The sequence below is a fragment of the Melitaea cinxia genome, chromosome 24, assembly GCF_905220565.1.
Source record: "Melitaea cinxia chromosome 24, ilMelCinx1.1, whole genome shotgun sequence".
Taxonomy (NCBI): Eukaryota; Metazoa; Arthropoda; class Insecta; order Lepidoptera; family Nymphalidae; genus Melitaea; species Melitaea cinxia.
Window position 1 is genome coordinate 8794629 of NC_059417.1, and position 24474 is coordinate 8819102.

At 39.1% G+C, this 24474-nt stretch overlaps 1 protein-coding gene across 1 annotated transcript in view; it reads right to left on the reverse strand.

The window, feature by feature from the left end:
• Positions 1-582: 582 nt before the first annotated feature.
• Positions 583-24474, reverse strand: part of LOC123665653 (NACHT domain- and WD repeat-containing protein 1) — a 67878-nt gene continuing 43986 nt past the window's right edge. Inside the window, 24 exon segments of the mRNA XM_045599926.1 lie at positions 583-911; positions 1712-1846; positions 2864-3064; positions 4310-4446; positions 6220-6292; positions 6817-6946; positions 7191-7308; positions 7425-7973; positions 8047-8123; positions 8201-8379; positions 9266-9524; positions 9840-10048; positions 10391-10553; positions 11969-12074; positions 13562-13690; positions 14473-14565; positions 15341-15522; positions 16239-16388; positions 17184-17340; positions 18256-18406; positions 19496-19663; positions 21316-21504; positions 22263-22434; positions 24278-24294. Of these exon segments, the coding sequence (XP_045455882.1) occupies positions 673-911; positions 1712-1846; positions 2864-3064; positions 4310-4446; positions 6220-6292; positions 6817-6946; positions 7191-7308; positions 7425-7973; positions 8047-8123; positions 8201-8379; positions 9266-9524; positions 9840-10048; positions 10391-10553; positions 11969-12074; positions 13562-13690; positions 14473-14565; positions 15341-15522; positions 16239-16388; positions 17184-17340; positions 18256-18406; positions 19496-19663; positions 21316-21504; positions 22263-22434; positions 24278-24294 (3983 nt within the window). The 3' untranslated portion in view covers positions 583-672.

Below are 24474 nucleotides of genomic sequence, written 5' to 3' on the forward strand. Positions count from 1 at the left end.
CAACACTTAATTACTTTGTACCCTCTAGGCCTCAAAACGAAATAAAAATAATTGAGCAAACGATTTAACATAGTTCTCACATGTGACGGTAAAATTCTGCAATTATAAAAGTTTTGTTTCGTACGAGAAATATTTTAAAATATAACTTTCAGGAATATTACCCATTGATGATATTGCATTACGTTGGAGCCACACGTGAGAAAACCAAAAAATATTTGTGACCAACATTGAAATATGTCTTTATTCAATAGAAAGCGTTTTTGTCTTTATAATAAAAAAATAATAAATAAAACCTTCAATTTTACAAAACTTAACAACGAGTGCTAGTGAGACTGTATCTATTTGTGGTTTATCTTTCCGCCCAGATGACACTTTTTAAAATTTGTAAAATTGAAAAAGAAAATAACAGTAGATAAACGTTTTAAAACATTCGTGCTAATTGACAGCACAGCGCTACCGGCGCCAATATAAACAAAATTTTGAGGCCTGCCCCTTAACGAAAACGTGTGACCAGCACACCATTATGTTAATTAAATATTATCAACATTGAAATTTTTAATAATTTTACATCAAAACATAATATTTTGTTGCATGAAATATGTTAATATATTTTACACTTATTACACGTAACCACTTATTATTGCTAACGAGTTTTGTTATAACCTGTCGCGATCAAGTGTTTTCCATTCCCCTGACGTCAAAGGTCTTACCCTCGTGTTCTGGTTGTCCGTAGGCTGAGTCGTCGTATTCGCATTCCTTGCCATTCTTCACAGATTCCACCGTTGGGCCGTACAGTTTCACGCAGAGGATCTCCTTATAGTTCTCCAAGGCCAACGCCAGGACTGATCCGCCTAAAAGTACCTCACATGATGTTATTCTTTCCGGCGGTGTGTAGACTGCTATTAGCTTACCTGTGGATAATAATTCTAATTAGGTACTGTCATATATAGTCCGATCAATCTAAGCATTCGAAGGTACATAAATTCACATAAAACTGAAAGAAAGTAAAATTTTTCAAAACATAATTAGAAACAACATTTCAAAATTCCCCATTGTTCCGGTACATGGAAAAAATTGACTCGAGGTCAATGGTCAAAAAATATGTTTTTCGTGATTTTCTTCAACTATATATAGCGCGAGGGCGGATTCAGGACGGAGGACAGCAGCACGGCGCCGGCGCGCGCCAGCCGCAGCAGCGACGGCGCCGCCACGTGTGTGTGAGAGTGTGTGTGTGTTTGTGTGTGCGCGTACCGGTGTGCAGGTCCCACAGGCGCACGGACAGGTCGCACGCGCCGAGGTCGGAGGACAGCAGCACGGCGCCGCCACGTGTGTGTGAGAGTGTGTGTGTGTTTGTGTGTGCGCGTACCGGTGTGCAGGTCCCACAGGCGCACGGACAGGTCGCGCGCGCCGAGGTCGGAGGACAGCAGCACGGCGCCGCCACGTGTGTGTGAGAGTGTGTGTGTGTTTGTGTGTGCGCGTACCGGTGTGCAGGTCCCACAGGCGCACGGACAGGTCGCGCGCGCCGAGGTCGGAGGACAGCAGCACGGCGCCGCCACGTGTGTGTGAGAGTGTGTGTGTGTTTGTGTGTGCGCGTACCGGTGTGCAGGTCCCACAGGCGCACGGACAGGTCGCGCGCGCCGAGGTCGGAGGACAGCAGCACGGCGCCGCCACGTGTGTGTGAGAGTGTGTGTGTGTTTGTGTGTGCGCGTACCGGTGTGCAGGTCCCACAGGCGCACGGACAGGTCGCGCGCGCCGAGGTCGGAGGACAGCAGCACGGCGCCGGCGCGCGCCAGCCGCAGCAGCGACGGCGCCGCCACGTGCCCGCGCAGCGTCAGCCGGCAGTTGCCTGCGGGCGACACTGCTATGAGCGCTGGCTGCGCGACTTCACTTCGGTATTTTATGATTTTATTTAATGACTACTAAATATTTTTACATTTTTTTTGTACAGTACACACGCTTGATTTAGAGAGTAAGCTAATGAATACGTGACGAGAGGATTACGAAAAGTGTGATCGGGCGAGGCATACGGAAGTTAAGAGCAAGATGTAAGTTAGTGAAGATAGAAAGAGAGAGAGAGAGAGAGAGAGAGTTACGTTTCGTATATTACCCTACAGGGTCAACTAAAGAGTTTTTACTTTAATCGTATGGTCTGAAGCACACTCGGTTTTTCTTCATTTGCGACACGATGCGTAAATTTCTCTTTGTTACTGAGTGCTCAGGACGTGCCGATACCAATATTCCAACTGGCTCTTTTCCACCCCAGTAGTGCAAAGGCCTTTATGCTGCAGGTTTACTGAAGGTTAACTGAGGTAGGGTACAGCAGGAAATTTCCTTCTACTGGGCATAGGCCTCTTTCCCCATGTAGGAGAAGGATCAGAGCTTAATCCACCACGCTGCTCCAATGCGGGTTGGCGGATATATTCCCTACTATGAGTAAGGATCGCTATCAGGTGTACATGATAACAACAGGGACCGACGGCTTAACGTGCTCTCCGAGGCACGGTGGGGAGACCCACAAGGACTGCACAAACGCCCAGACCACGGCAAACACCTTTATGGCCAATACAAATGTTTGTCATGTGCGGGGATCGAACCCGCAACCGCCAGCGCAACGGGTACAATCCATGGCTGTAACCGTTGCGCCAACGCGGCTTCTGTTGTTTTAGTAACTACTAATACACTATAAGAAAAGTTTTAGATAATATCTTGCTTATAGTTCACTTCATTAAATAATTAATCTGGTAAATGATGAAGCGTCTTCAATGACAAGTACTTTTGCAACCCAACATATTAAATGTTCCTTTGCTAAAACTATTTAATATTTTCCGTCCCTAAAAAAACTTCTATTACTCATGCAACTGACCAGTAACTAGATCCCAAACTAAGATCCTGGTATCAGCCAGTCCGGATACGACGCAGCCATCAACAGAGCTGATAGCGAGAGCCACGGTGTCGCAGCCAGGCTTCCATTTCTTGAACAGCGTCCCGGACTGCAAGTCGTACACTACGATGAAGTTAGGACTTGGTTCATCCAGCTCACGTGACACCACACACACGTATGACCCTGGGAGGAAAATTGTCAGCATTAAAAACATCAATCTTTGTTAGATAAATAAATGCTACACACTCAACGGCCCGCAGTATGATTTTCTCTTGTGTCGGGGGTCCGGAAACACACACAACACACAAGCACAACGCCCAGACCACGAAAACATCTATATGGCCGATACAAATTTCTGTCGTGAGCAGGAATCGAACCCGCGACCGCCAGCGCAACAGCCAATGCTATGACCGCTACGCCAACGCGTCGTCAGATTGATCTCATGTGTTATTTTATTTCAGCTAGCTCTCGGTTTGATATTTAAAGGCTGTGAATATAATTTGAAAAATCTTTTCTATAAGAACTAATAATAAAGCCACGACATTTGATCTATAGGTGATATTATCTGTCCTAGGTAAACATACTCCATTACGTATTCCAGTTTTTGTCCATTGACAGTTATGTCTTCAAGTGCTGAGTTTGTCATTAATTTTGTTTTACTTGAATTTATTTGAAGGCCTACCTCTAGGCTTTTTTTTGCTAGAGTTTGTACCATTATCTCGAGTATTCTTGGGTTTTCCTCAAATATAACCAAGTCATCAGTAAATCTTAGGTGAGTTAATCGTGATCCGTATATGTTTAGCCCTAGTTGATCCCATTAGAATTTTCTAAACATTTGCTCTAGTACTACCGAGAAAAGCTTGGGTGATAGTGGGGCCTGACTCCCCTGTTTATCGGAAAAGAATCACCCAAAGACACTATTTTGACTCTACCTTTACTTTCGTTATGTATATTTCTAATGACATTTACATATGTAGTCTGGTCCCCCTGTTCTCTATGACCTTGCCAAATAAATTCATATTTGAGACTCTCGAAGGCTTTTGAGTAGTCTATGAAGGCCAGGTAGATGGGTTTGGCTGGGCTTTACTTGGCAGTTTTGGTTATCGAATGTATTTTGTATTTTTTTTCTGTGTGTGACGTGTTTAATGAGCCTAACTCCTGCCTCTTTCTTTTATCTCTAGATTTGGTTTCTGGATTTTTCACTATTACTTTATAATACTTGATATAAGAACTACTAAGGCACTAAATTAAGATTATACATAACATTTTTGCGGAGATCTGTTCAGATTTTAGCAAAATCGACATAAACACCTTAAAATTAAGGTCTAAAAAGAAGATTAAGTGCTGAAAATACATTTTATCTATATTACAAAGAAACCAAATCTGAGTTATAAAATTTGAAAATTAATATACAAGGAACCAATATACCTTCATAAGTAATCGCCGCTTTTGAGGTAATGAAGTCGTGGTGAGGTATTCGAAGGTCGTAAAGTAGCTTGCGAGAGGTTAGAGACCATACCAGCAGCGGAAACGGCTTCTGAGTCTCGTCACCGCAGACTAATATTCTGAAAGATAATAATTATGAACTGTTAAGATAAAAATGATTAAGTTTCAAGTATATTAATGTTAGAGGAATTATTTATGTTTTTTTAAAACATTTTACAAGCTCTAATGAACACAGGAAGAAACTGAAAACAATTACTCTTCACAAAATCCAAATTTTCAATATAATTTTTGAGATTGTAATTCTGATAGGTTATCCAACCTTTATACCAGAATATAACAAAACAAACTTTTATATAAAAACGTAAAATAATAATAATAATAATAATAATAATATACTTTATTGCACATTTAAATAAAGAACAAAATTAAAATTACAAGCAATTATAGTAACAAATTGTACAACCAGGCGATCTTATTGCTAAAAAGCAATCTCTTCCAGACAACCTGATAATGAAAGGGATATTGCTTTTCAGATGGGCAGGTGGTATACAGATTTAAATAAGTAAAAGAAAAAAAAATAGAATATATAACAATTATATATACATATACATTATACACATACGTACGCAATAAAAAAAATAAAAACATTTACATACACACTAATATATAAATAAATACAGTAATCGTATAATATATAGATTCATGGCAAATTTAATGATCTTTTATCAATTGAATGTAGTGAGTTTAAAATAATTATAGACTGAGGTAATATGCTTTCAAATGCTTCTTAAACAGAAACAAACTTTTAGCTCGTCTTATGGCCACGGGTAAGTCGTTCCATAGCAAAACAGCTTGCACAGCAAAGGAGTTTTTATAAAAGTTTGTTCTGTGAAGGGGTACACGCAGCTTAAGGTTTTCTGATGACCTTAAAATTTCACTATGTGAACCAAGGAATTCGAACTTATCCTTTAGGTAAACAGGTGTTGACGGATGAAATAGTACACAGTACAGAAGAGACAATATATGAGAATTACGGCGAAGACGAATGGGTAACCAGTTCAGTTTTTTACGAAATTCCGAAATGTGGTCATATTTACGCAAGCCAAATATGAACCGAATCGCAACATTTTGAAGTCGTTCAAGTTTATTTAACTGATATTCAGTGAGGTTGAGATAGCATACGTCAGCGTAGTCCAGAATCGAAAGCATAAGTGAATTCGCAAGCGCAATTTTGGTTGGAATAGGGAGAAAGTTACGTAAACGTCTCAATGACCCCGCAGCAGCAAACATTTTCCTACTCACTTCACTAATTTGGTGAGTCCAGGATAATGCTTGATCGAAGTAGATACCAAGGTTCTTCACTTTGTCCAGAAAAGGTAGTTTAACACCATCAAAAGAAATAAGAGGCAAATTTGTATAGTCAATTTTTGAAGTAATTTTCTGACTACCGATCAGGATTACTTGACTTTTTGATGGGTTAACCGTAAGACCATATTGCTTACACCATTCGGAGACAGTAGCCAAATCTGAATTAATCGCAGCTATAGTGTTAGGAAGATTCTCAAGATTCGAAGTTAGGTAAAGTTGGAGGTCGACTGCATATAAGTGGTAGAGAGAATTTAAATTGAAAGTAATAGAGTTTATGAAAATAGAAAACAGGAGAGGAGACAGCACACCACCCTGCGGAACACCGGCTTTGACGTCACACCAGTCAGAAAAACTTTCGTCAAATTGTATGCGCTGCCGACGTCCTTGCAGGTAAAAAAGATGTGCGTTACGTTAAGTCTGAGTCACAGAGTATCTGCAGTGTGTATCTGCAAGACCTAACCCAATTGAAGATTTCCATTCTATATTACAACGGAAGTAACTTCTATTTAAAAATAAATAAATACCTTCCATCGCCCGAAACAAGGAGGGAATTAAGGAATCGGTCTTCACCGGCTTTGAATGTAGTCACGCAGTCTCCTAGACAAACAAAAATATAAGATTAATAAATAAACTTAGTCTTTTAAACTGAACGAAATACAAATAAACAGGTTTTCTGTTACGAAATTCTAAAATGTACCTCAAAGACAAAATCTTGGACATTTTTGATTCTGTCGTTAAAATTGTATCTACATATATATTGGCTTTTATTTATTAAAACTTGTAATCTTATACTCAAACACCTGGCAACATGGAACTATCTAGATTCCATATCTGTATAGAAAAATATATCCCTATACTAGAAAGTCATACCCTATGTTATCGAAAGTCAGATCTTTTAACATTTTATTGATAAATTGTTCTAAATGTCTCATTATTATTTTTTCCTTTACCCAGAAGACACAGCTCGACTGGAGAAGTACTTACAAATTTCATAAAACAACTGCCAAATAATATTCATTTCTCTAAGGCCGTGTTATATTCTTATAATGAGTAAGCTACGGTAATCGCTCACCATCTTGCAGACCCTTGTTAGCCACCATTGTTGTAAAAAAAATGCTCACCAGTTTCGATGTTCATCAGGTTGACGTACATCCGGTTGCGAGAGAGTGCGACCAAGTGCTTCGAGTCGTGGAGGCCATAGTACGGCATTTTTTGGTTCATCACGCCCTTTAAGGCGACCACATATTTACCCTTGAAACATAAATCGTTTCTTTTCAATGTGACTACTTTAATCTAATGTAATTTTGGAATATATTACATGATATTAATGTATTTCAAGCAGGAAATTCGTTTTGTAATGATGATAATCAGTTCTAAGATATTTTTATAGAAAACCTTTATTGATGTTAAAAGTGTGTATATTTTGAATTTCGAATGCTAATATAATAGGCGGAAGTTAAACACAATAGTCAAAAAGAAGAAGGCATTTTTGTACCTGATCCAAATCGTAAACCCTTAGCTCTCTACGGCAGAGAACCACGCATTTATATTCATCTATTGGAACTAAATTGATTGGATGTGTTACTCCAACTATTTTTCTAACTAGCTTACACCTGTAATAAGATCATTTAAATAGCAATTAATAATTATAGGCCCAAACATATTCAAATTGACCAATGTATTTTTGTAAGTTGTAGTTAGACTGAAAGTTTTATTAATTTAGTCTTACCTGGTAACATCCCACACACAGATTTCCTCTCGCTCCGTTGATACTGTGGCTACGAATTTCCCCCTCGTATCAAATCTCACAATCAAATCATAGGACTTAGTATCAAAACCTTCAACCATTGACAAATCCCTTTTTTCTCTATTCTCAACAACCTTCCAAAAGTCCTCATTAGCCGGATAAAAGGTTGGTACAGGAGGTTCCCAAACTTCTTTTAACCAGTTCTGGACGATGTCGCTATCAAAATCAATGCCATCACGTTGTTTCTTTTCCATAGTCGTTCTGAGGAGGCCGTAAAACTGCCTATGGTCATAGTCGAGAGCATAGGAATGGGTTTCGAAAACCTCTTTCAGCATTTCTAGATGTTCTGGTAGAGGGTCGATGTGGACTAGAGCTATGTCTTCGAGAAAGTGGCCGCAATCAGTTGCTGCCAATTTATCGTGAATCCAGTCGAGTTTAGTGAAGTATGGTTTATTAGCAAAAGCCTCTGGATCCTCTTTTAATAGATGATAATGTTGGAATGGCAGTTCATCAAACTTTCTGGTATTGTACCTGTAGTTAGAATTTATTTTATTTAAATAATATTTTTAAGATTATTACGATTTTTATTAAAAAAAGTATGTACCATTCTTCGGAGAATTTATTCTCTTGTGATACCAATCTACCAGCCATCTTTGGATCGTTTTCGACGAACCATTTACCCTGTAATGAGAGATGAGAGAAACTTAAACTTTTATTTTATTGTTGAAAATTGTGACAGGTAAAGCTAGCGACGTCACCTCATAGTAGTCGACGAGCGTCTGGCGCGCGGCCAGCACGTGCGCGTGGTAGCGGTCGGCGGCGACGGCGGCGAGCGCGGCGTCTCTCCAGCGCGCGGCGCCGCGAACGTCCCCGCGCAGCCAGGGCGCCAGTAGCGCGCTCAACTGCGGCCATAGCAGCGCGCCCGGAGCCCACGGTACTGCGGGAGGATCCACAATTATGTGGACTGAGGATTTTTCATACAACATATTCATATCAACCAAAGCCCGCCTATGGACATACCTCAACCTTAGAAAAGATCACAGCCAAATAATACTGCTCTTAAGTAGTGTTGTGTTCATGTGGTGTGTAAGATAGCTAAAACTCCTGGTCATGGGATGCTTCTGGATTTGAAGCCTCGTAGGTGTCGATAAGCTGCAGTAACCTTAACTTTTGGTAACCTTATTGGGTAGGCCGTAAGCTTGTTTGCAGCAGCATAATCAAAATTTATCACCAAAGACAACCTATCGTCTACTAGATTTTTTTTTTTTTTTTTTTTTTACAGCCTGTACAGTCCACTGCTGGACATAGGCCTCCACAAGTTTACGCCAAAAATAACGTGAACTCATGTGTTTTGCCCATAGTCACCACGCTGGGCAGGCGGGTTGGTGACCGCAGTACTGGCTTTGTCGCACCGAAGACGCTGCTGCCCGTCTTCGGCCTGTGTATTTCGAAGCCAGCAGGTGGATGGTTATCCCGCCATCGGTCGGTTTTTTAAGCTCCAAGGTAGTAGTGGAACTGTGTTATCCCTTAGTCGCCTCTTACGACACCCACGGGAAGAGAGGGGGTGGCTAAATTCTTTAGTGCCGTAGCCACACAGCACGCTAGATTTAAAAATAGCAATTTGACAGTTGTCTTCACAAATTTTGGAGAGAGAGGATAAAGATTCAAATAGTAAAATTTTAAATGTGATTAATATAGTTCTAAGCAGAAGCAGAAGTCAAAAAGAGGAGACAGTAGTACATTTCGATTACAATTTGACCAAATTTTAAATATTAATTATATATATAATATAATTTTATCCTGTTGAAATAAAATAGACTTACAATACGTTTCTTCACTCCTGAACAGCTCATCATGAGCCAACAGATCCAATATTTCCGTATCGTCCAGCCCTCGCCGAGAAGCTGTCAAAAGTGAGAGGCATGCTCTCACTCTTTCAGCTCCGAGCGCTCCCTCCGTAGTCACTAGAATCTGTTCCAGCTGACCTTCTAAATCTTCACAGATGACCAGCTCAGGGTTAGTCTCCGGTTCAGTCTGTTCAGTGAATGTCTCCGCTGATAGAGATATTTGCCACGCTAGGATCTGCAACAACAAAAAAATCCTTTAGGGTCAATGGTTATAATTATAAATCTATACTTTTAATAGTTTCATACTCAAGTACACTGGTAAGTAAGAAGATTGGCAAATAATATGGTTGATTTTCCAAAAACCATATCTTTTTCATAACTAAGCTTTTGAGCGCTAATCATGTAAAAAAAATATTCTGTTCTACGTAAAGTCATTGACGTAAGTACGCTACACAAATCATTTTTTACCTTCTGAAGAATTTGGCTAAAGAAATATGGTCAATTTAACTTGTGCAAAAATATCACTTGAAATAGCTTAAATCGTACATACTTTAGCATAAAGCGGCAAAGTGCATTTCTGTACAGCTTTTATAGCGGTCTCAGGCGGTGAAGCAGCGCCTGTCTTGCTGTAAGTAGCAGCGCAGGCAATCAGTACTGCTTTAGCTTCTTCTGGACCGACAGGCGGAGCTCGAATTACTTTAGGCCCATCTTCTGATGATAGAACTGCCATAATCGCAGAACTGGATGGTTCATCTTTTTCTGCAAAAGGTTACATTTGTTAACTTCGATGTCAAAGTTCTATAAAAAATTTAAGAATACCATTTGTTGCACTAATAGCAGGAAATTGTTATTTGACGTCAGTACTATCCTTTGGTATGTTTACTTAAATATTTATTTAATACAAATATACAGATATCTAGTATACATACAAGATTGATGGTAAAGGCGGACAGATTTTCGAAAAAGAGTCTGCAAACCGTGGTCATGAGTAAATGGTTGGTTAAAAAAAGGAGAGCGAAAAATAATTTGAAAGTCAAAGCAAAAGTGGCTACTTTTGCTTTGACTTTCAATTTATTATTTAATTATTTTTCCTAGTTTTACCTTCAGTGACGGTGACGATCATCTTCACATTATCTGGTAGTCGGGAGGGCAGCCATCTCGCCCCCCTCAGCGCGTCCGCACCCGCTATACACAGTAACACTGGCCGAGTGCGGCCCAACGCTTCTAGCAACCTTGCTAACGCTGAAGACAAAGTTGTCGCCTCCTGTGGGTTTAAAATGTCCAACATTTGCAGTTAATAAAACAAATAAAATATATATAACGTTTTTATATCACTAGGATAGCAATCAAGCGTATAATCCAGCTGATGGTAAGCAAGTACTGTTACTGTTAGAGTAAGGTTAGCATATGGATGCCTAAAATAACAGGACCCTGTCTCTGTTGTCAATTTAGCATGCCTCAAAAGCTGAAGATTTTTAGTGAAATATTTCCTGCTTTGTCCTTCCGTACAAAAATTAGTTTCTATTTCCATAGTTTATGTTAAAATTTGTAAATAAAGTCAATTCAATAGCAAAGCTGAATTTTTTGTTCCGTTAGTTATTTTTCTCGTGTAAACAGTTGTGAAAATTATTTATTCTATCAAAAACTATGATTTTCTTTCTGAATCTTTAAATTATATATTTACTTATATGCTGATATAAGCCAGCTATATTCACGAGACGCTTTCAATCCATTTGATGAAACGTGACAGTTCCATATTTGGTTTAGCCTGGATTTAGTGTTTATATACGTCTGGGAAGCGTATGACACACGTGTAACGGCTGCCTTGCGCCCGGTCCTTGAGCGATGGATGCGCCGTAAGCGCAAGCCCTTCACCTTCCGTCTGACGCAAGTTCTCACCGGGCACGGCTGCTTTGGTGAATACTTGTGTCGGACGGCCCAAAGGGAGCCGACGACTGGATGTCACGATTGTGGCGCGGCGGTGGACTCGGCCCAGCACACCCTCGAGGTGTGTCCGAGATGGGCGGCGCTGCGTCGCGATCTGACGACAGTCCTCGGAGGGCACTTGTCACCATCGAGCGTCATCACTGCGATGCTCGGCGCCAACGAGTCTTGGAAAGCGATGGTCTCCTTCTGCGAGACAGTAATGTCCCAGAAGGAGAATGACGAGCGGATGAGAGAGGAGGCCGCCGATAAGGCCTCTCTCCGCAGGCGACGAACAAAGATGCGTAGGATGGGCTACTAAATGCGCCTCCAGTAATGCCCCTGTGCCCGTGTCGGGCCGGGATGGGAACCCGGTCCTGCTAGACATGGCGTCTTCGGGATTGTTCAGAGGTGAGCCGGACAGTCCCCATGGAGGAGAAGTCTGGCGTTTTCGCCGAGGCCAGCCTGTCGCTTGAGGGATCCTGTTGCCTGCAGATTCGGGACCCTCCAATTAAAGCGGCTGAAGGCTTCCGCAGGGGTTTGGTCGGTATTGCACCCCCAAGTGCTGAAGCCGACATATGGTCTAGGACTGCCTAACCGGGCACCCGTAATGGATTCCCCTGCGATACCAAAAAAAAGCGTGGTGCACTTAGCTGCGATCTTTGTCCAATATGGAGAAAGAGGTCTATGCCCAGCGGTAGGATGTTTCAGGCTAAATCAAATCAAATCAAATTCTTAGAAATGAAATGTGCGTACATTACGTCCTCGATATACGGTGCCGTAGTGAAGTACGTGCAGTTGGTCCACAATTGACTTTAGGAGCTGGTGAGAGCTGCTCGACTGCGGCGTCAGACCTACGAACCTATGAAGATTGTTTTTGAGTATTTGATAATTATGGACCTGATGGCCTGACGTTATGTACATTTACGTGCCCTTAAAATAGCACTATTACTATAGTAATAAATACAAGGGTATGGGTAAAGGGGATGATATTAATAATAAGTGGGACGTATAAGTAAGTGTATACTATGTATACAAATAACGGTGAATATAGAGTGATATCAAAAAATATGAAAAATAATACTAATTTTGTGTAAATGTTTGTTAAAGTAAGTAAGACCAGTGCTCGTATTCCAGATCCACGTGCATAAAATTAATGATTATAATAAAATGACCTTTTTTTAAAATTTCGGATCTTTCTACATCTGTATCAATATTAAATAAATAAACGGCACAAACTCAAACCACCCTCAAACCTCAACTCAAGGCCAACGTGCCGTCAAATAGTCCATATTAGAGAAAGATTGTATTCAAATTAACTTCTAACTATTAGAGGCCTTCTATCAACTACGTCACATGTTAAGGGGTAGGGTATGGGGTTGACAAAGTGCGACAGTATGTGACAAAAGGTGTGGAGGGGTTCAAAAATGTGTGACATTACATTTCAAAATGAAATATATAATTGTTAGTTAAAGGAAAGAAAAGTAATATCGAATCTGATGTCTTAATTTAATAAATAAGAATTTATAGATGTGAAATGGCAAAATATGTGACGTCATTCTAGCTAAGTTAGGATCCTCATAATGTGACCAAGTGTAACAAGGAAGGGGGAGGGGTCAAAAATCGTGAAATTGGTGTGATGTAATTTATGGATCATCATCATCATCATCATCATCATTTCAGCCTATCACAGTCCACTGCTGGACATAGGCCTCCACAAGTTCACGCCAAAAATGGTGTGAACTCATGTATGTTACCTGTAGTCACCACGCTGGGCAGGCGGATTGGTGACCGAAATGAATGCGTGAATTTATGGATGGCCCCATAGTAATCAACACTAAGTGATACTATTCGCAACAGAGAAGATAGTACGCGATGTCAAGGCATTACCTCTGATGATAATTTGAACAGCTCAATGTGGCAATCAATTTATCTTCTAATATATTAATGCTAACTATCGCGACAAAAAAATATAACATGACCATGTGTAATAAAATTGCATAATCATAATTGTTTTTTGAGGTAAAACTTCTTAACGCACGCTTGCCTTTGGGAGTAAGCTGGTGAATGCGTGACGTGATCGTTATGAAAAGTGTGATCGGGTGAGGCGAACAGAGCAAGAAAGAGAGGTGCAAACACTCATTTTCTTTCTCTAAACCTCATAACCAGTTACGTTTCGCATATCTAAGACACAATGCAGGCCTATTGTGCAGGTCTATTGCTAAAGTAGTTTTACTTCAGTCGTTTGTACTTTAGTACACTCGGTTTTTTTTGTTTTTTTCTTCCTGCAATAAATTTTCTATACATATTTCATGTAGATACTCAATTGAGTGTATAGTATATTCGTACCTTAGTATGAGAGCAACATCAGGCAGTACAGAGTGCGCGAGTGTCGCCGCTCGAGCCAACAACGTCGCCTTGCCACAACCGGCGCCGCCGAGCAAAGCGAGTGGCACTGAACTCTCTCCACGCACATACCTGTTTACAATATGTAAAGTTTTAAAACAATTTTGCGTTTAAGTGTGCGGGTTTTGCGCAGATAAAAACGTACACTTAGTGACGTTGACTTTTTTAAACTTTTATCGATGTGTTCATTTTCTATTAAAAACTTGTAAATTCAGTTATAGGTATATGCGGTTTGTTTTTTTGAACACGTTTTTCTCTGGAACTACTGGATCGAAACGAGAAATTATGTTTGGGTTCAATAGTCCATTTACTGAGAAAGCTTATCGGTTAAATACTATTGTAGTACTTAGTAGTTGAGACGCCGCGTTGGCGCAACGGTTACAGCCATGGATTACATGGATACAGCCTGTTGCGCTGGCGGTTGCGGGTTCGATCCTCGCACATGACAAACATTTGTATTGGCCATACAGGTGTTTGCCGTGGCCTGGGTGTTTGTACAGTCCTTGTGGGTCCCTCGGAGAGCATGTTAAGCCGTCGGTCCCGGTTGTTATCATGTACACCTGATAGCGATCGTTACTCATAGTAGGGAATATATCCGCCAACCCGCATTGGAGCAGCGTGGTGGATTAAGCTCTGATCCTACTCCTACATGGAAAAACAGGCATATGCCCAGTAGTGGGATATTACAAGCTAAAGCGTACTTAGTAGTTTTTCCCTCAAATTTATGCGGGTGATACTGCGGCCTGCGGGGCAAAGTTAGTGTACTCATAATTTTAGAACCAGGCACAAAAAACTAATAAGATCAGGACTTTATCTTCGATTCTGGTACGTGATGTTATTTTCATGATACTTACGTTTTGAGTTCGTTGAGAGTGATTTCTCGGTTGGACGTGCACTGAGTCACTTTTTGGCAAAACGAGAGATGCTCACTCACTTCATCGAACAGACTGTAACGTGAAATAAAAACATTGATATTGCTTGGTGGATATTTGTGTTTATACAAATATTTATTTTTGCTGTGGGTATTAGACCTTGACGTTTGCCACTTAGAGCTTGTGAAGTTGCTATACCCGGTTGTTATACCACTTGAATGTAATCGATGTTTCTGTATCACTGTATGGAATCAATGCTTTTTTTCCACTCTATGGAGAAGAGGCCTTGTCCAGAGGTGTTTATTTAATATTATAAATAGTCCAGCAGCCGCCGAATGTTTTTTTTTGACGACGGATAAGACGCTCATCTTTTTTCTATGTGAAATATTTCAATACGAGTAGTTATTCGGTAGTTCATCAAACTAGATACAATCACTATCTTTTAGCTATTTCCGTAGAAAAATATGAGCTGATAAGCTGTGTGGCTACGACAATAAAGAATATAGCCACCCCTCTCTTCCCGTGGGTATCTTATGAGGCGACTAAGGGATAACACAGTTCCACTACCACCTTGGAACTAAAAAAGCCGACCAATGACGGGATAACCATCCAACTGCTGGCTTTGAAATACACAGGCCGAAGATGGGCAGCAGCGTCTTCGGCGCGACGAAGCCAGCCCTACGATCACCAACTCACCTGCCCAGCGTGGTGACTATGGGCAGCACAAATGAGTTAACGCTATTTTTGGCGTGAACTTGTGGAGGCCTATGTCCAGCAGTGGACTACGATAGGCTAAAGTGAGTGAGTAAAAAAATATGAATGAAATCAAAAGGTAAGTAATACGTTATACCTGGTAGGTATTCCGCAATACCCAGCAGGGGTCTCCGAATCTGCTACGAGGGCGTCGAACAACGCATCAAGTCGTTCACAAAGAGCTGTTTTAACGCCTGTTGCGTACTCCTCATCAGCACTAGGTCCATTCGGACGACCACGCACACTGCCTCTTATTATATTACGCTCGCTGAGATGAAGCTGAAACATAAAGAATACTTTGTGTTATTAATCGGAGTCGCGATTTTTTCTTAGAACTTTTGACTAGGTGGACCGATTTCGATGTTTTTTTTTTTAAATTGATGATGATGAAGATGATTGAGTGATGACTAGTACTTTTCGAGCTATATCTAATAATGCGTATTTAATTGACTATTTTTTCGTCTACTTACGTTGCATTACTTGTCGATGTAATTGAAGTCAGTTTTTTTTTCGTTTTCGAGCAAACATAATTATCTATATCAATCCATTTTTCTCCCAAACGGTTCATAAGTAAAACGATTCCTTTAATGAACATAATAATAATAATAATAATAATAAAAACTCTTTATTGTACACCGAGAGTGAGCAAAATTACTAAAATAAAAACGAGAGATACGAACGAAAGGCGGCCTTATCGCTAATGAGCGATCTCTTCCAGGCAACCTTTGGGCAGAGGAAATGATATATAATGTAGACGGTTTAGCTGTTCAGTTTTACCTAAACATATACAATATATTTAGACAAATAAATAATGTAAAAAAAATCAAAAATCAAAATAAAGTATATGTACGTACATGACATATATAAATGGAAAGTTGTAATAGACATTAGACGTATATAAAGTTAATGAATTATTGTGATAAGATTCAAAGTGAGGACAGGGGATAATATGGAGAATATAGGAAATGGGTTAAAGTCCGAGGATTGGAGTGTACCTTGAGGTCCTTCTGCAAGTTGGCGAGGCGGCGCTGCAGCTCGCGCTGGTGGTCGGCGTCGGCGTCGGGCGGCTCGGGCGCGCACGCGCGGCACACCCACACGCAGCGCCGCGCCGCCTCGCCGCTCATCAGCACCGTGTGCTGCACCTCCTGCGCGCGACCACATGGCTCTGGCTCGGGGCTTTGCTCACTGTACCCTTTAGGGGACCTCCCTACCGAGCGTACTACTTCTAGCTCGACGTTTTATGTAGATGTCACATGTTTCCGAGGAACTTTATGGACCGAGCATACCGGTTTTGGCTCGTGGATGTACACAGATTTGCCTTTCGAGGAAATTTCAAGAGCCAAGGTTACTAGTTCTGACTTGTGGTTTTACCACATTTTGTCGGAAATTACACAGTGATATTACCTGTTTTGTAATCTGAGTCTTCGACTAAAAGTACTGGTACAAAATTTTCTGAGCTTTATTTACAAATCTTCTTCTAATACTAAATACTAATGAATTAAATTAAACTAGTTTAGTTTATTGATTACCGTCTGAAATGCGGTTGTTATTTTTTATCATTTCTATCTATATTTATCAGTCGACTGTTGTTTAAGACATAGTCATTAGTATACTTTAGGATCAGACGACTGTGTTTATATAAAAACCAAAAAAAAATGCACATCTCTCGAATTCTTTATGAATAAATACATTTACATACCAATTTACAATTATTGAAGGCACCTTGTTTGACAGGTACGAACAGTTTGTATTGGAAAATAAAATTGATTATTTTACTACTTCACTTGCATTTTTTTTTATATTTTCGTACCTTTTAAAAGATTTTAACAACTATACTTACAAATATATATTACATAGACTAAGTATATAGATGTTACCAGTTCCTACAAGGAGAAAGAGGCATATATCGAGCAGTGGAATGTTCCAGGGTCAATCGTTACCTGTTCCAAGACAGTGGTGAGGTAGGCGTCGCAGGCCTCCTGCGGCAGCGTGCGCACGAGCACGCCGAGCGTGCGCGCCATCTCGCGCCGCCAGCGCGCCGGCGCGCCGCGCACCAGCCGGTAGCACGGCGGCGTCGTGCTGCTGTCCAGGCTGTACCTGGGGACCGCGACTTACATCGGGACCTACTCATTTGATACGGGTTATTTACTAGGTTAGGTAGGGGGTTATACAACTAGGTTAATAAATAGCTGTTTAAGTTTCTTTGTTAAACCATCGTATAGCATGAATACAATGAGAATTGTTTGGAAACAACGTACTGGTTTACGTATCGTTTTCAAAGTTAAGTAATATTTGAAGAGCCAGACGGTACACACTACACTTGTAGGAGAGTAGTTTGCGTTAGGCTTTGTTCAGGTCTTACTTGAATTATCAATTATTCCTAGAACGTGGAAACAGTTGGTAGGAATAGTACGACAAAAAATAATTTTGAATTAGTTATTTTGACCTAATTCATAAGAAATGTACTATTGTGTAAACTTTTTAAATTTAATTTTTTCTTTTTTTTATTAGGGAAAGTGTAAAGTACATACTAAAAGTTTTCTTTGAAATATTACATTTTTTATATGCAACTAGGTCGGCAAACAAGCGTATAAACTCACTTGATGAGCGATTACCGTAGCCTAAAGACGCCTGCAACACTAGAAGCATCGCAAGCGCGTTGTCTACCCTATCTCCAATCCCCTTAAGGCACTAAAATATTACTCGTACAGTATCCCTTTGTACCTTGTGATATTTTGTTAAAATCTATCTGCTATGTATTATTTCTGTTTGGTGTACAATAAAGTGTAGTGTTATGTTATATTATGTTACCCGTTGGCGTGAGCATTCCAGTGACATTGTCGTGGTTGCATTTATTTTTTTCATATAACAAATATTTAAAAATCGATAAGGAACATTTTTTACATAATTTTTACATATTTTTCGATAGGAAAATTAATTAGAAAACTATCAAATTTTTAAATAATTGAACCACCAAGTAAAATCAACGGAAGTATATCTCTAAGGTCTTACCATTTGTTCAACAATGTCTTGTCATTCTCATCTTCGGCCGTTTCTATAGCGGCTTCAAAATCAGCGCATTCTAGAGTGTGTGGCAGTAGCGGAGTTCCCAGGCTTGCGTTTAAGAACAATACTGGAACCACTGCGCCTAATTCTGATTGACCTGTAATTAGAATTTTATAATTTTAGCCGACTTCAAATAAGGATAAGGTGAACAGATTTTGATGATTATTTTTTTAATCGATATCTGGTTTTGTTGTGTAGTCTCATTTAAATTTGACCGAGATCTGACTTTTTGAGTAATCTCTAATAATACGTATTTAGTTAATTTATTTTTTCGACTAACTACTATTAATTGAAATCGGTTTATATACGGTCTGGGTGTTTGTGCAGTCCTTGTGGGTCTCCCCAACGTGCCTAGGTGAGCACGTTAAGTCGTCGGTCGCGGTTGTTATCATGTACACCCGATAGCGATCGTTACTCAAAGTAGGAATATATCCGCCAACCCGCATTAGAAAAGCGTGGTGGATTAAGCTCTGATCCTTCTTTTTCACGGGGAAAGAGGCCTATGCCTAAGAGTGGGATATTACAGGCTGGAGCGTATTTGTGCTAAGACAGAAGAGATGATTTTGCCAAACGTACATAAAATGGAGAAGATATAAAAGAGATATGAATCTCTATATATAATTGGTAAAGTATTTTATTCTTTTTTTATTCAGATGATTATTTTTCTGTTAGATACAAAAATTAAATCCTGCAAAGTTGACATTAGTTGGCTTATTTAGTTGGCTTTATAAGTTTATAAATTTGTTCCTCTAAATGAAGTTATGGCTATAAATAAAATAAGAGCTTGGGAGTTGAGGGGTCGGGGGGACCGAATTCAAGTACTTAAAGAGTACTTTTTCGGTTAAAATAAAAATCACCGAAATCGGTCTACCCAGTCAACAGTTCTGAGGTAACTAACATACATAAGAAAGAAGGAAATAGACTGTATGCTTAAGACCTTCATTGGCAATAGCAATCAAGCAAAAACGCAATAAGTCCCGAATTCACCTGATAGAGCCTTTTTTACCTTAGAGCCTGACTAACCAGCCTAAATAACTACCATCGAAAAAATGTGTGTGCGCCAATAGATATTTTCACTTAAAAAAATACAATCGAAAATGGAGAATCTCCTCCTAAAGTCAGTTAAAAACAGTTTTATATTGCATTGTCTGCACAACTGTTTAAAATACTTTTTGTGTACACTTACGAGCTAATTCAGTTATACACAGAACAGGGAAGCGGTGGTCGCGCTGTTGTTCCAGCGGAGACCGCCAATGCAAGTCGGCCACGTGCACGCGCCAGCCGCGTTTGCGCGCGCGAACGCGCAGTCTTGTCGCTACTCCGCAGTGCAACGCGCCCTTCTCAGCACAACAGTCTGTAAGCAAGGTTTTTTGAATATATGAATTTGTTATATTGGTATTTTATGTTATTATAATAAATTTATTTTGAAATAAATTTATTTACAATACGCAAAGTAACGCCTAATGGTAAGCGTATATATCGTAGATACCGTAGCTTACAAGACGCCTTTAACACTCTATCCATCGACTCTACTCACAACTGGGGTTTCTGGTTTCTCAATCGTTTTATTTCTCGAGGCATGAGAATTCCCTCAGCATTTCTCGAGTATTCTCGTATTTTCAGTATCTCGAGAAAACTTAAATTTTTAATTAAACAAGATGTTTTTTTTTTAATTTTTAATTTTTTACAAATAGCACCGATGCATGAAATTTCCTTAATTAATTAAAACATGTCTATGTGTGTCTATGTCCGTGTACCGTGTCGTATCCATATGTATTTACTAAAAGCGGTTATTTTAATTTTACAAACAGAAACTCCCAATTTTGTTTAATTGTATAGATATATAGATGTTACAATTTATTTTTTACTTCTTCAATGTTATTTCAAATCTGAGCAAAGCCTATAAAACTACGAGTAATCTTGTTTAGGCTTTAATTGATTAACAAAGACCTGAGATATGATCAACAAAGAAATCAAGTCAATCAAGTTCATTTTAACCAGTTTTCCTTAAGAACTATTTCTTAAAGAAAAATGGATAAGATAAACTTTAGAAATACAAGAGCAGTAACAGTATCATCTAATAGGCGGTTTCTTATTGTACCGATAATGTTTCCGATAATGCGAAAACATCCTCATTCTCCGTCGATAATAGCTTAATTGCCATTACAGCTTTACACATTTTTTATGAGTAGGTGTTCGTTGCCCAGTAGACTCACATAACTGAAATACGTTTTTTATCAAGTTTCTAAATATTTGAGTGTGACTGATTTTGTCAGCCGAAGATTCAGCTATCTGGACGGCCTTTTTACCCACCCCAAGCTACTTTAGCTACTTTATTCACCTTAGGAACGCAACGCTACAGATCAGTATTATTTAGCTGTAATCTTCTGTAAGCTAAGGCTCCAAACTTTTAGCAAGACATTTCCCGCTGTGCTCTCTCTCGAAAAAAATATTCTTTGTACTTTCATGATTCAGGGGACTATTAACTGGATATTTATCCTATTGGAATCTCCAATTGTGCAGTGTTTATTAACACACACACACACACACACACACATATATATATATATATATATATATATATATATATATATATATATATATATATATATATATATATATACTGTACTGGTATTGTGTGGCTACGGTACTAAAGAATATAGCCACCCCCTCTCTTCCCGTGGGTGTCGTAAGAGGCGACTAAGGGATAACACAGTTCCGCTACCACCTTGGAACTTAAAAAGCCGACCGGTGGCGGGATAACCATCCAATTGCTGGCTTCGAAATACACAGGCCGAAGACGGGCAGCAGCGTCTTCGGTGCGACAAAGTCAGCCCTGCGGTCACCAACCCGCCTGCCCAGCGTGGTGACTTTGGGCAAAACACATGAGTTCACGTTATTTTTGGCGTAAGCTTGTGGAGGCCTATGTCCACTGAGGACTGTATAGGCTGTAATGATGATGATGATGATGATGATATATAGATAACTGAAGATGGCATATCTTACCCTGTGAGTCCGCCGCGCAAACGTATACGACCATGACTCGTCGACGTCGCGTCCTTTGACCAGGCAACCTGCCCAGGAGGTAGGATCGGTGTTCTTCTGGAAGCGCGGCCACGTTGGCCGGCACGGGCGGACCTTCGACATCCTCACGAGGTGACGCACAAGCAACAGGTGATGATAGAGAGATGGAATCTGTATAGTAAATAGAAAAAATGTGTTATATATTTATTTATTTATTTTCGGCTGCTTTGTATATGTATTGTCATTAATGGTCTCTATTAAGTTTCAAAATAAGAATTAAATTAAATTCCAACCGCCATCTTTTGGCTCTTGGAGTGTAGTTTTTGCACATATCATATTACCCTCTATCTTTCCTTCAGGCAGGGTTTCTTTATCCTAGTCTATACATCGATTGTATCACTGATAACTTTAAATTAACAGCATCCTCACAGGGACAACTTACAAAACACACTAAAACAGAATTTACAACAACGTTTTACAAGTATTGTTATACTTACAAGATGCCACAGTATAGTAAACAGTTCCTATAGATTCTTATTAACTAACAAATCAGTTGTAGGGTAATCCCATAAGAATACACACACATCTATACAAGAAATAAATACTTGCACATATATATTTTTTATATAACTAAGTCGGCAAGCAAGCGTACAGTTCAACTTATGGTAAGCAATTACTATAGCTTATAGACATATATCGCAAGCGCGTTGCCGGTCCTATCCTCAATTCTCCCCAGGAGCCTTGGTTACCTTACTCACCAACAGGAAAACAAAACTGTCGAGGTACTACCCAAGTTGGGCTGCTCCATATTTTGAGCAGGAAATTTCCTATTGTGCCCTCCATCAGTTCTGCTGTGCCCTACCTCATACAACCTACATATAAATATCTATCATAAATTCATATGAAATATGAAATAATTAAAACGGTACCTGAAACACTGGACCCAACAGGCGGTCTAGGCCCTTTGAGTTGCGGCTTCTTGTCCTTGAACAAGGGCGCAGGTTCCAGCAACTCCAGCGCAGGTTGCTCTGCACTCGCGTCGATCGACGGTTTGGTCACCCGGTAAGACGGAGACCTGCGCGCGCAGCAATTAGGTCTACGCTATGTTAATATGTCAATTTATTTACTTGACTAAGTTTTTATATAATACTCGATAAGCTATGAGTGACTAAAATAAATTAGTTTCATTGGGAAACTATATCTGCCTGTCTGTCTGTTTGTTCCGACTAATCTCTGAAACGGCTATCCGATTTTGACGGACTTCCACTGGCAGATAGCTGATGCAATAAAGAGTAACTTAGGCTACTTTTATTTTAGTATTTTATTTATTTTATAACTCTGCGATCTGAACAATAACTTTTGTTAAATTCCACGCGGACGAAGTCGCGGATACAGCTAGTTATTATGTAAACTTTTTTTTTGCAATAACGTCTATTGTTATAGTCTTGTATGAGTACAGCGTAAACATCGTTAATTTTTTTTAAAATACACAAAATAATCTTATTTAATTGTAAAATACAATAATATCCTTTTCTACAAAGATATTTTTCGTGTATTTAATATTGTAAGCTCCACAAGAAGGGATAAGCTTATAACTTCTAGTTAGCAAACACAATCCCCTTATGCTGTTTTTCATTTCAAATTTTTTCTTCGTTTTATCTTTCTTTTTGGTTATGTTTGTTTTATGTTTATTTTGTAACTTACTAGCTGACCCGGCGTACTTCGTAGCGTCGTACTTTTTTTCGTAAATATGTAGATTTTTTGAAGTAAAACTTCTTTACGTACGCTTGACTTGAGGAGTACGCTGGTGAACGTGTGACGAAAACTTTAAGAAAAGTGTGCTCGGGCGAAACGAATGAAAGTTGAGAGGGATATATAAGTTAGTGAAGATAGAAAGAGAGAGAGTTATGTTTCGTAAGTTTAACTTTAGTCGTGTGGTCTAAAACACTCGTTTTTTTTTTATAACTTTTTTCATACACAGATATTGACAATAACGCGCACAAAAAAAACGAATTATGCAACTCGGTGCAGTCGCTCGATAGTGTACATTCATCTCAGCGATTCATTATTATTTATATTAATGTGCCTGCAAGCAGTGTGTGTGCCACAAATAATTTGATTTGATTTGAATGACCAAAAAAAACTTTGTTGAATTGTACAAAATGAATTGAAACAATCACAAACAACAAAAAATGTTTTAATTTTGGAAAAAGAGGCTTTGGCAGACCGTGAGACGTTACAGGGTGAATCAATCATTGAAATAGAAAATGTATTAAAATCACAATTAATTTAATTTGGCATATTTTCATTTTAGCTTTATTTTTTTATGAAATTTAATTATCAACACAGACAAAACCACTCTCCCTGTCTAGTTTATAATAAATATACAAACTTGATATAAAACCTGAACAAGACAGCTTACTCCTGAGATTATGTTCAAATGGATTGTCAGATTAGCAGAGATTTGATTTTAAAAATTGGTTTAGGGAATCAAATAATATTGAGAAGTATTTGTAAGTAAACAGCGAAGGGAAAATGCAACGAAGCGTGTTTAAGGGTAAAGTCGTTAAAATAGCTGAATTTTGCGATGTTTTTTTATTTATTTATTACAATGTTTTATATCTGGAATTAAACTTTTTATGGTACAGGATTTACAACGATTGGCGTTATTTTGGCGCCATTTTTTATGTACTAGAACTAGGTGTCCAGCGTATCGTCTAACATAGATTCCAGTAGTTATAGATTATCTTGACGACACATTAGCGCAGCGGTCACAGCACTGGCTGTTTCACTGACGGTCGCTGGTTCGATCACCGCCCACGACAGACATTTTTATTTGCCATATAGATGTTTGTATCGGTCTGGGCGACACAGCAGTAAATCCAAAAAAATAATTTTTATTTATTATTTATATCTGTCTTGTAACCTAAATCATTCCTTTGACATTTTACTTAGTACTTACTACCTATCCTTTCGTTTTTACCCCTAACCTTGAACTTTTTAGTATACGCATTGTTTAACTTAAAATAATAATTTCAATAACTTTTGTAATAGTAATAAGTATAAGTGTAAAAATAAATTTTTATCTTCTCAATACTAAGCTTTTTTTTTAAATTAAAAACTAGAAATAACATTATTAAT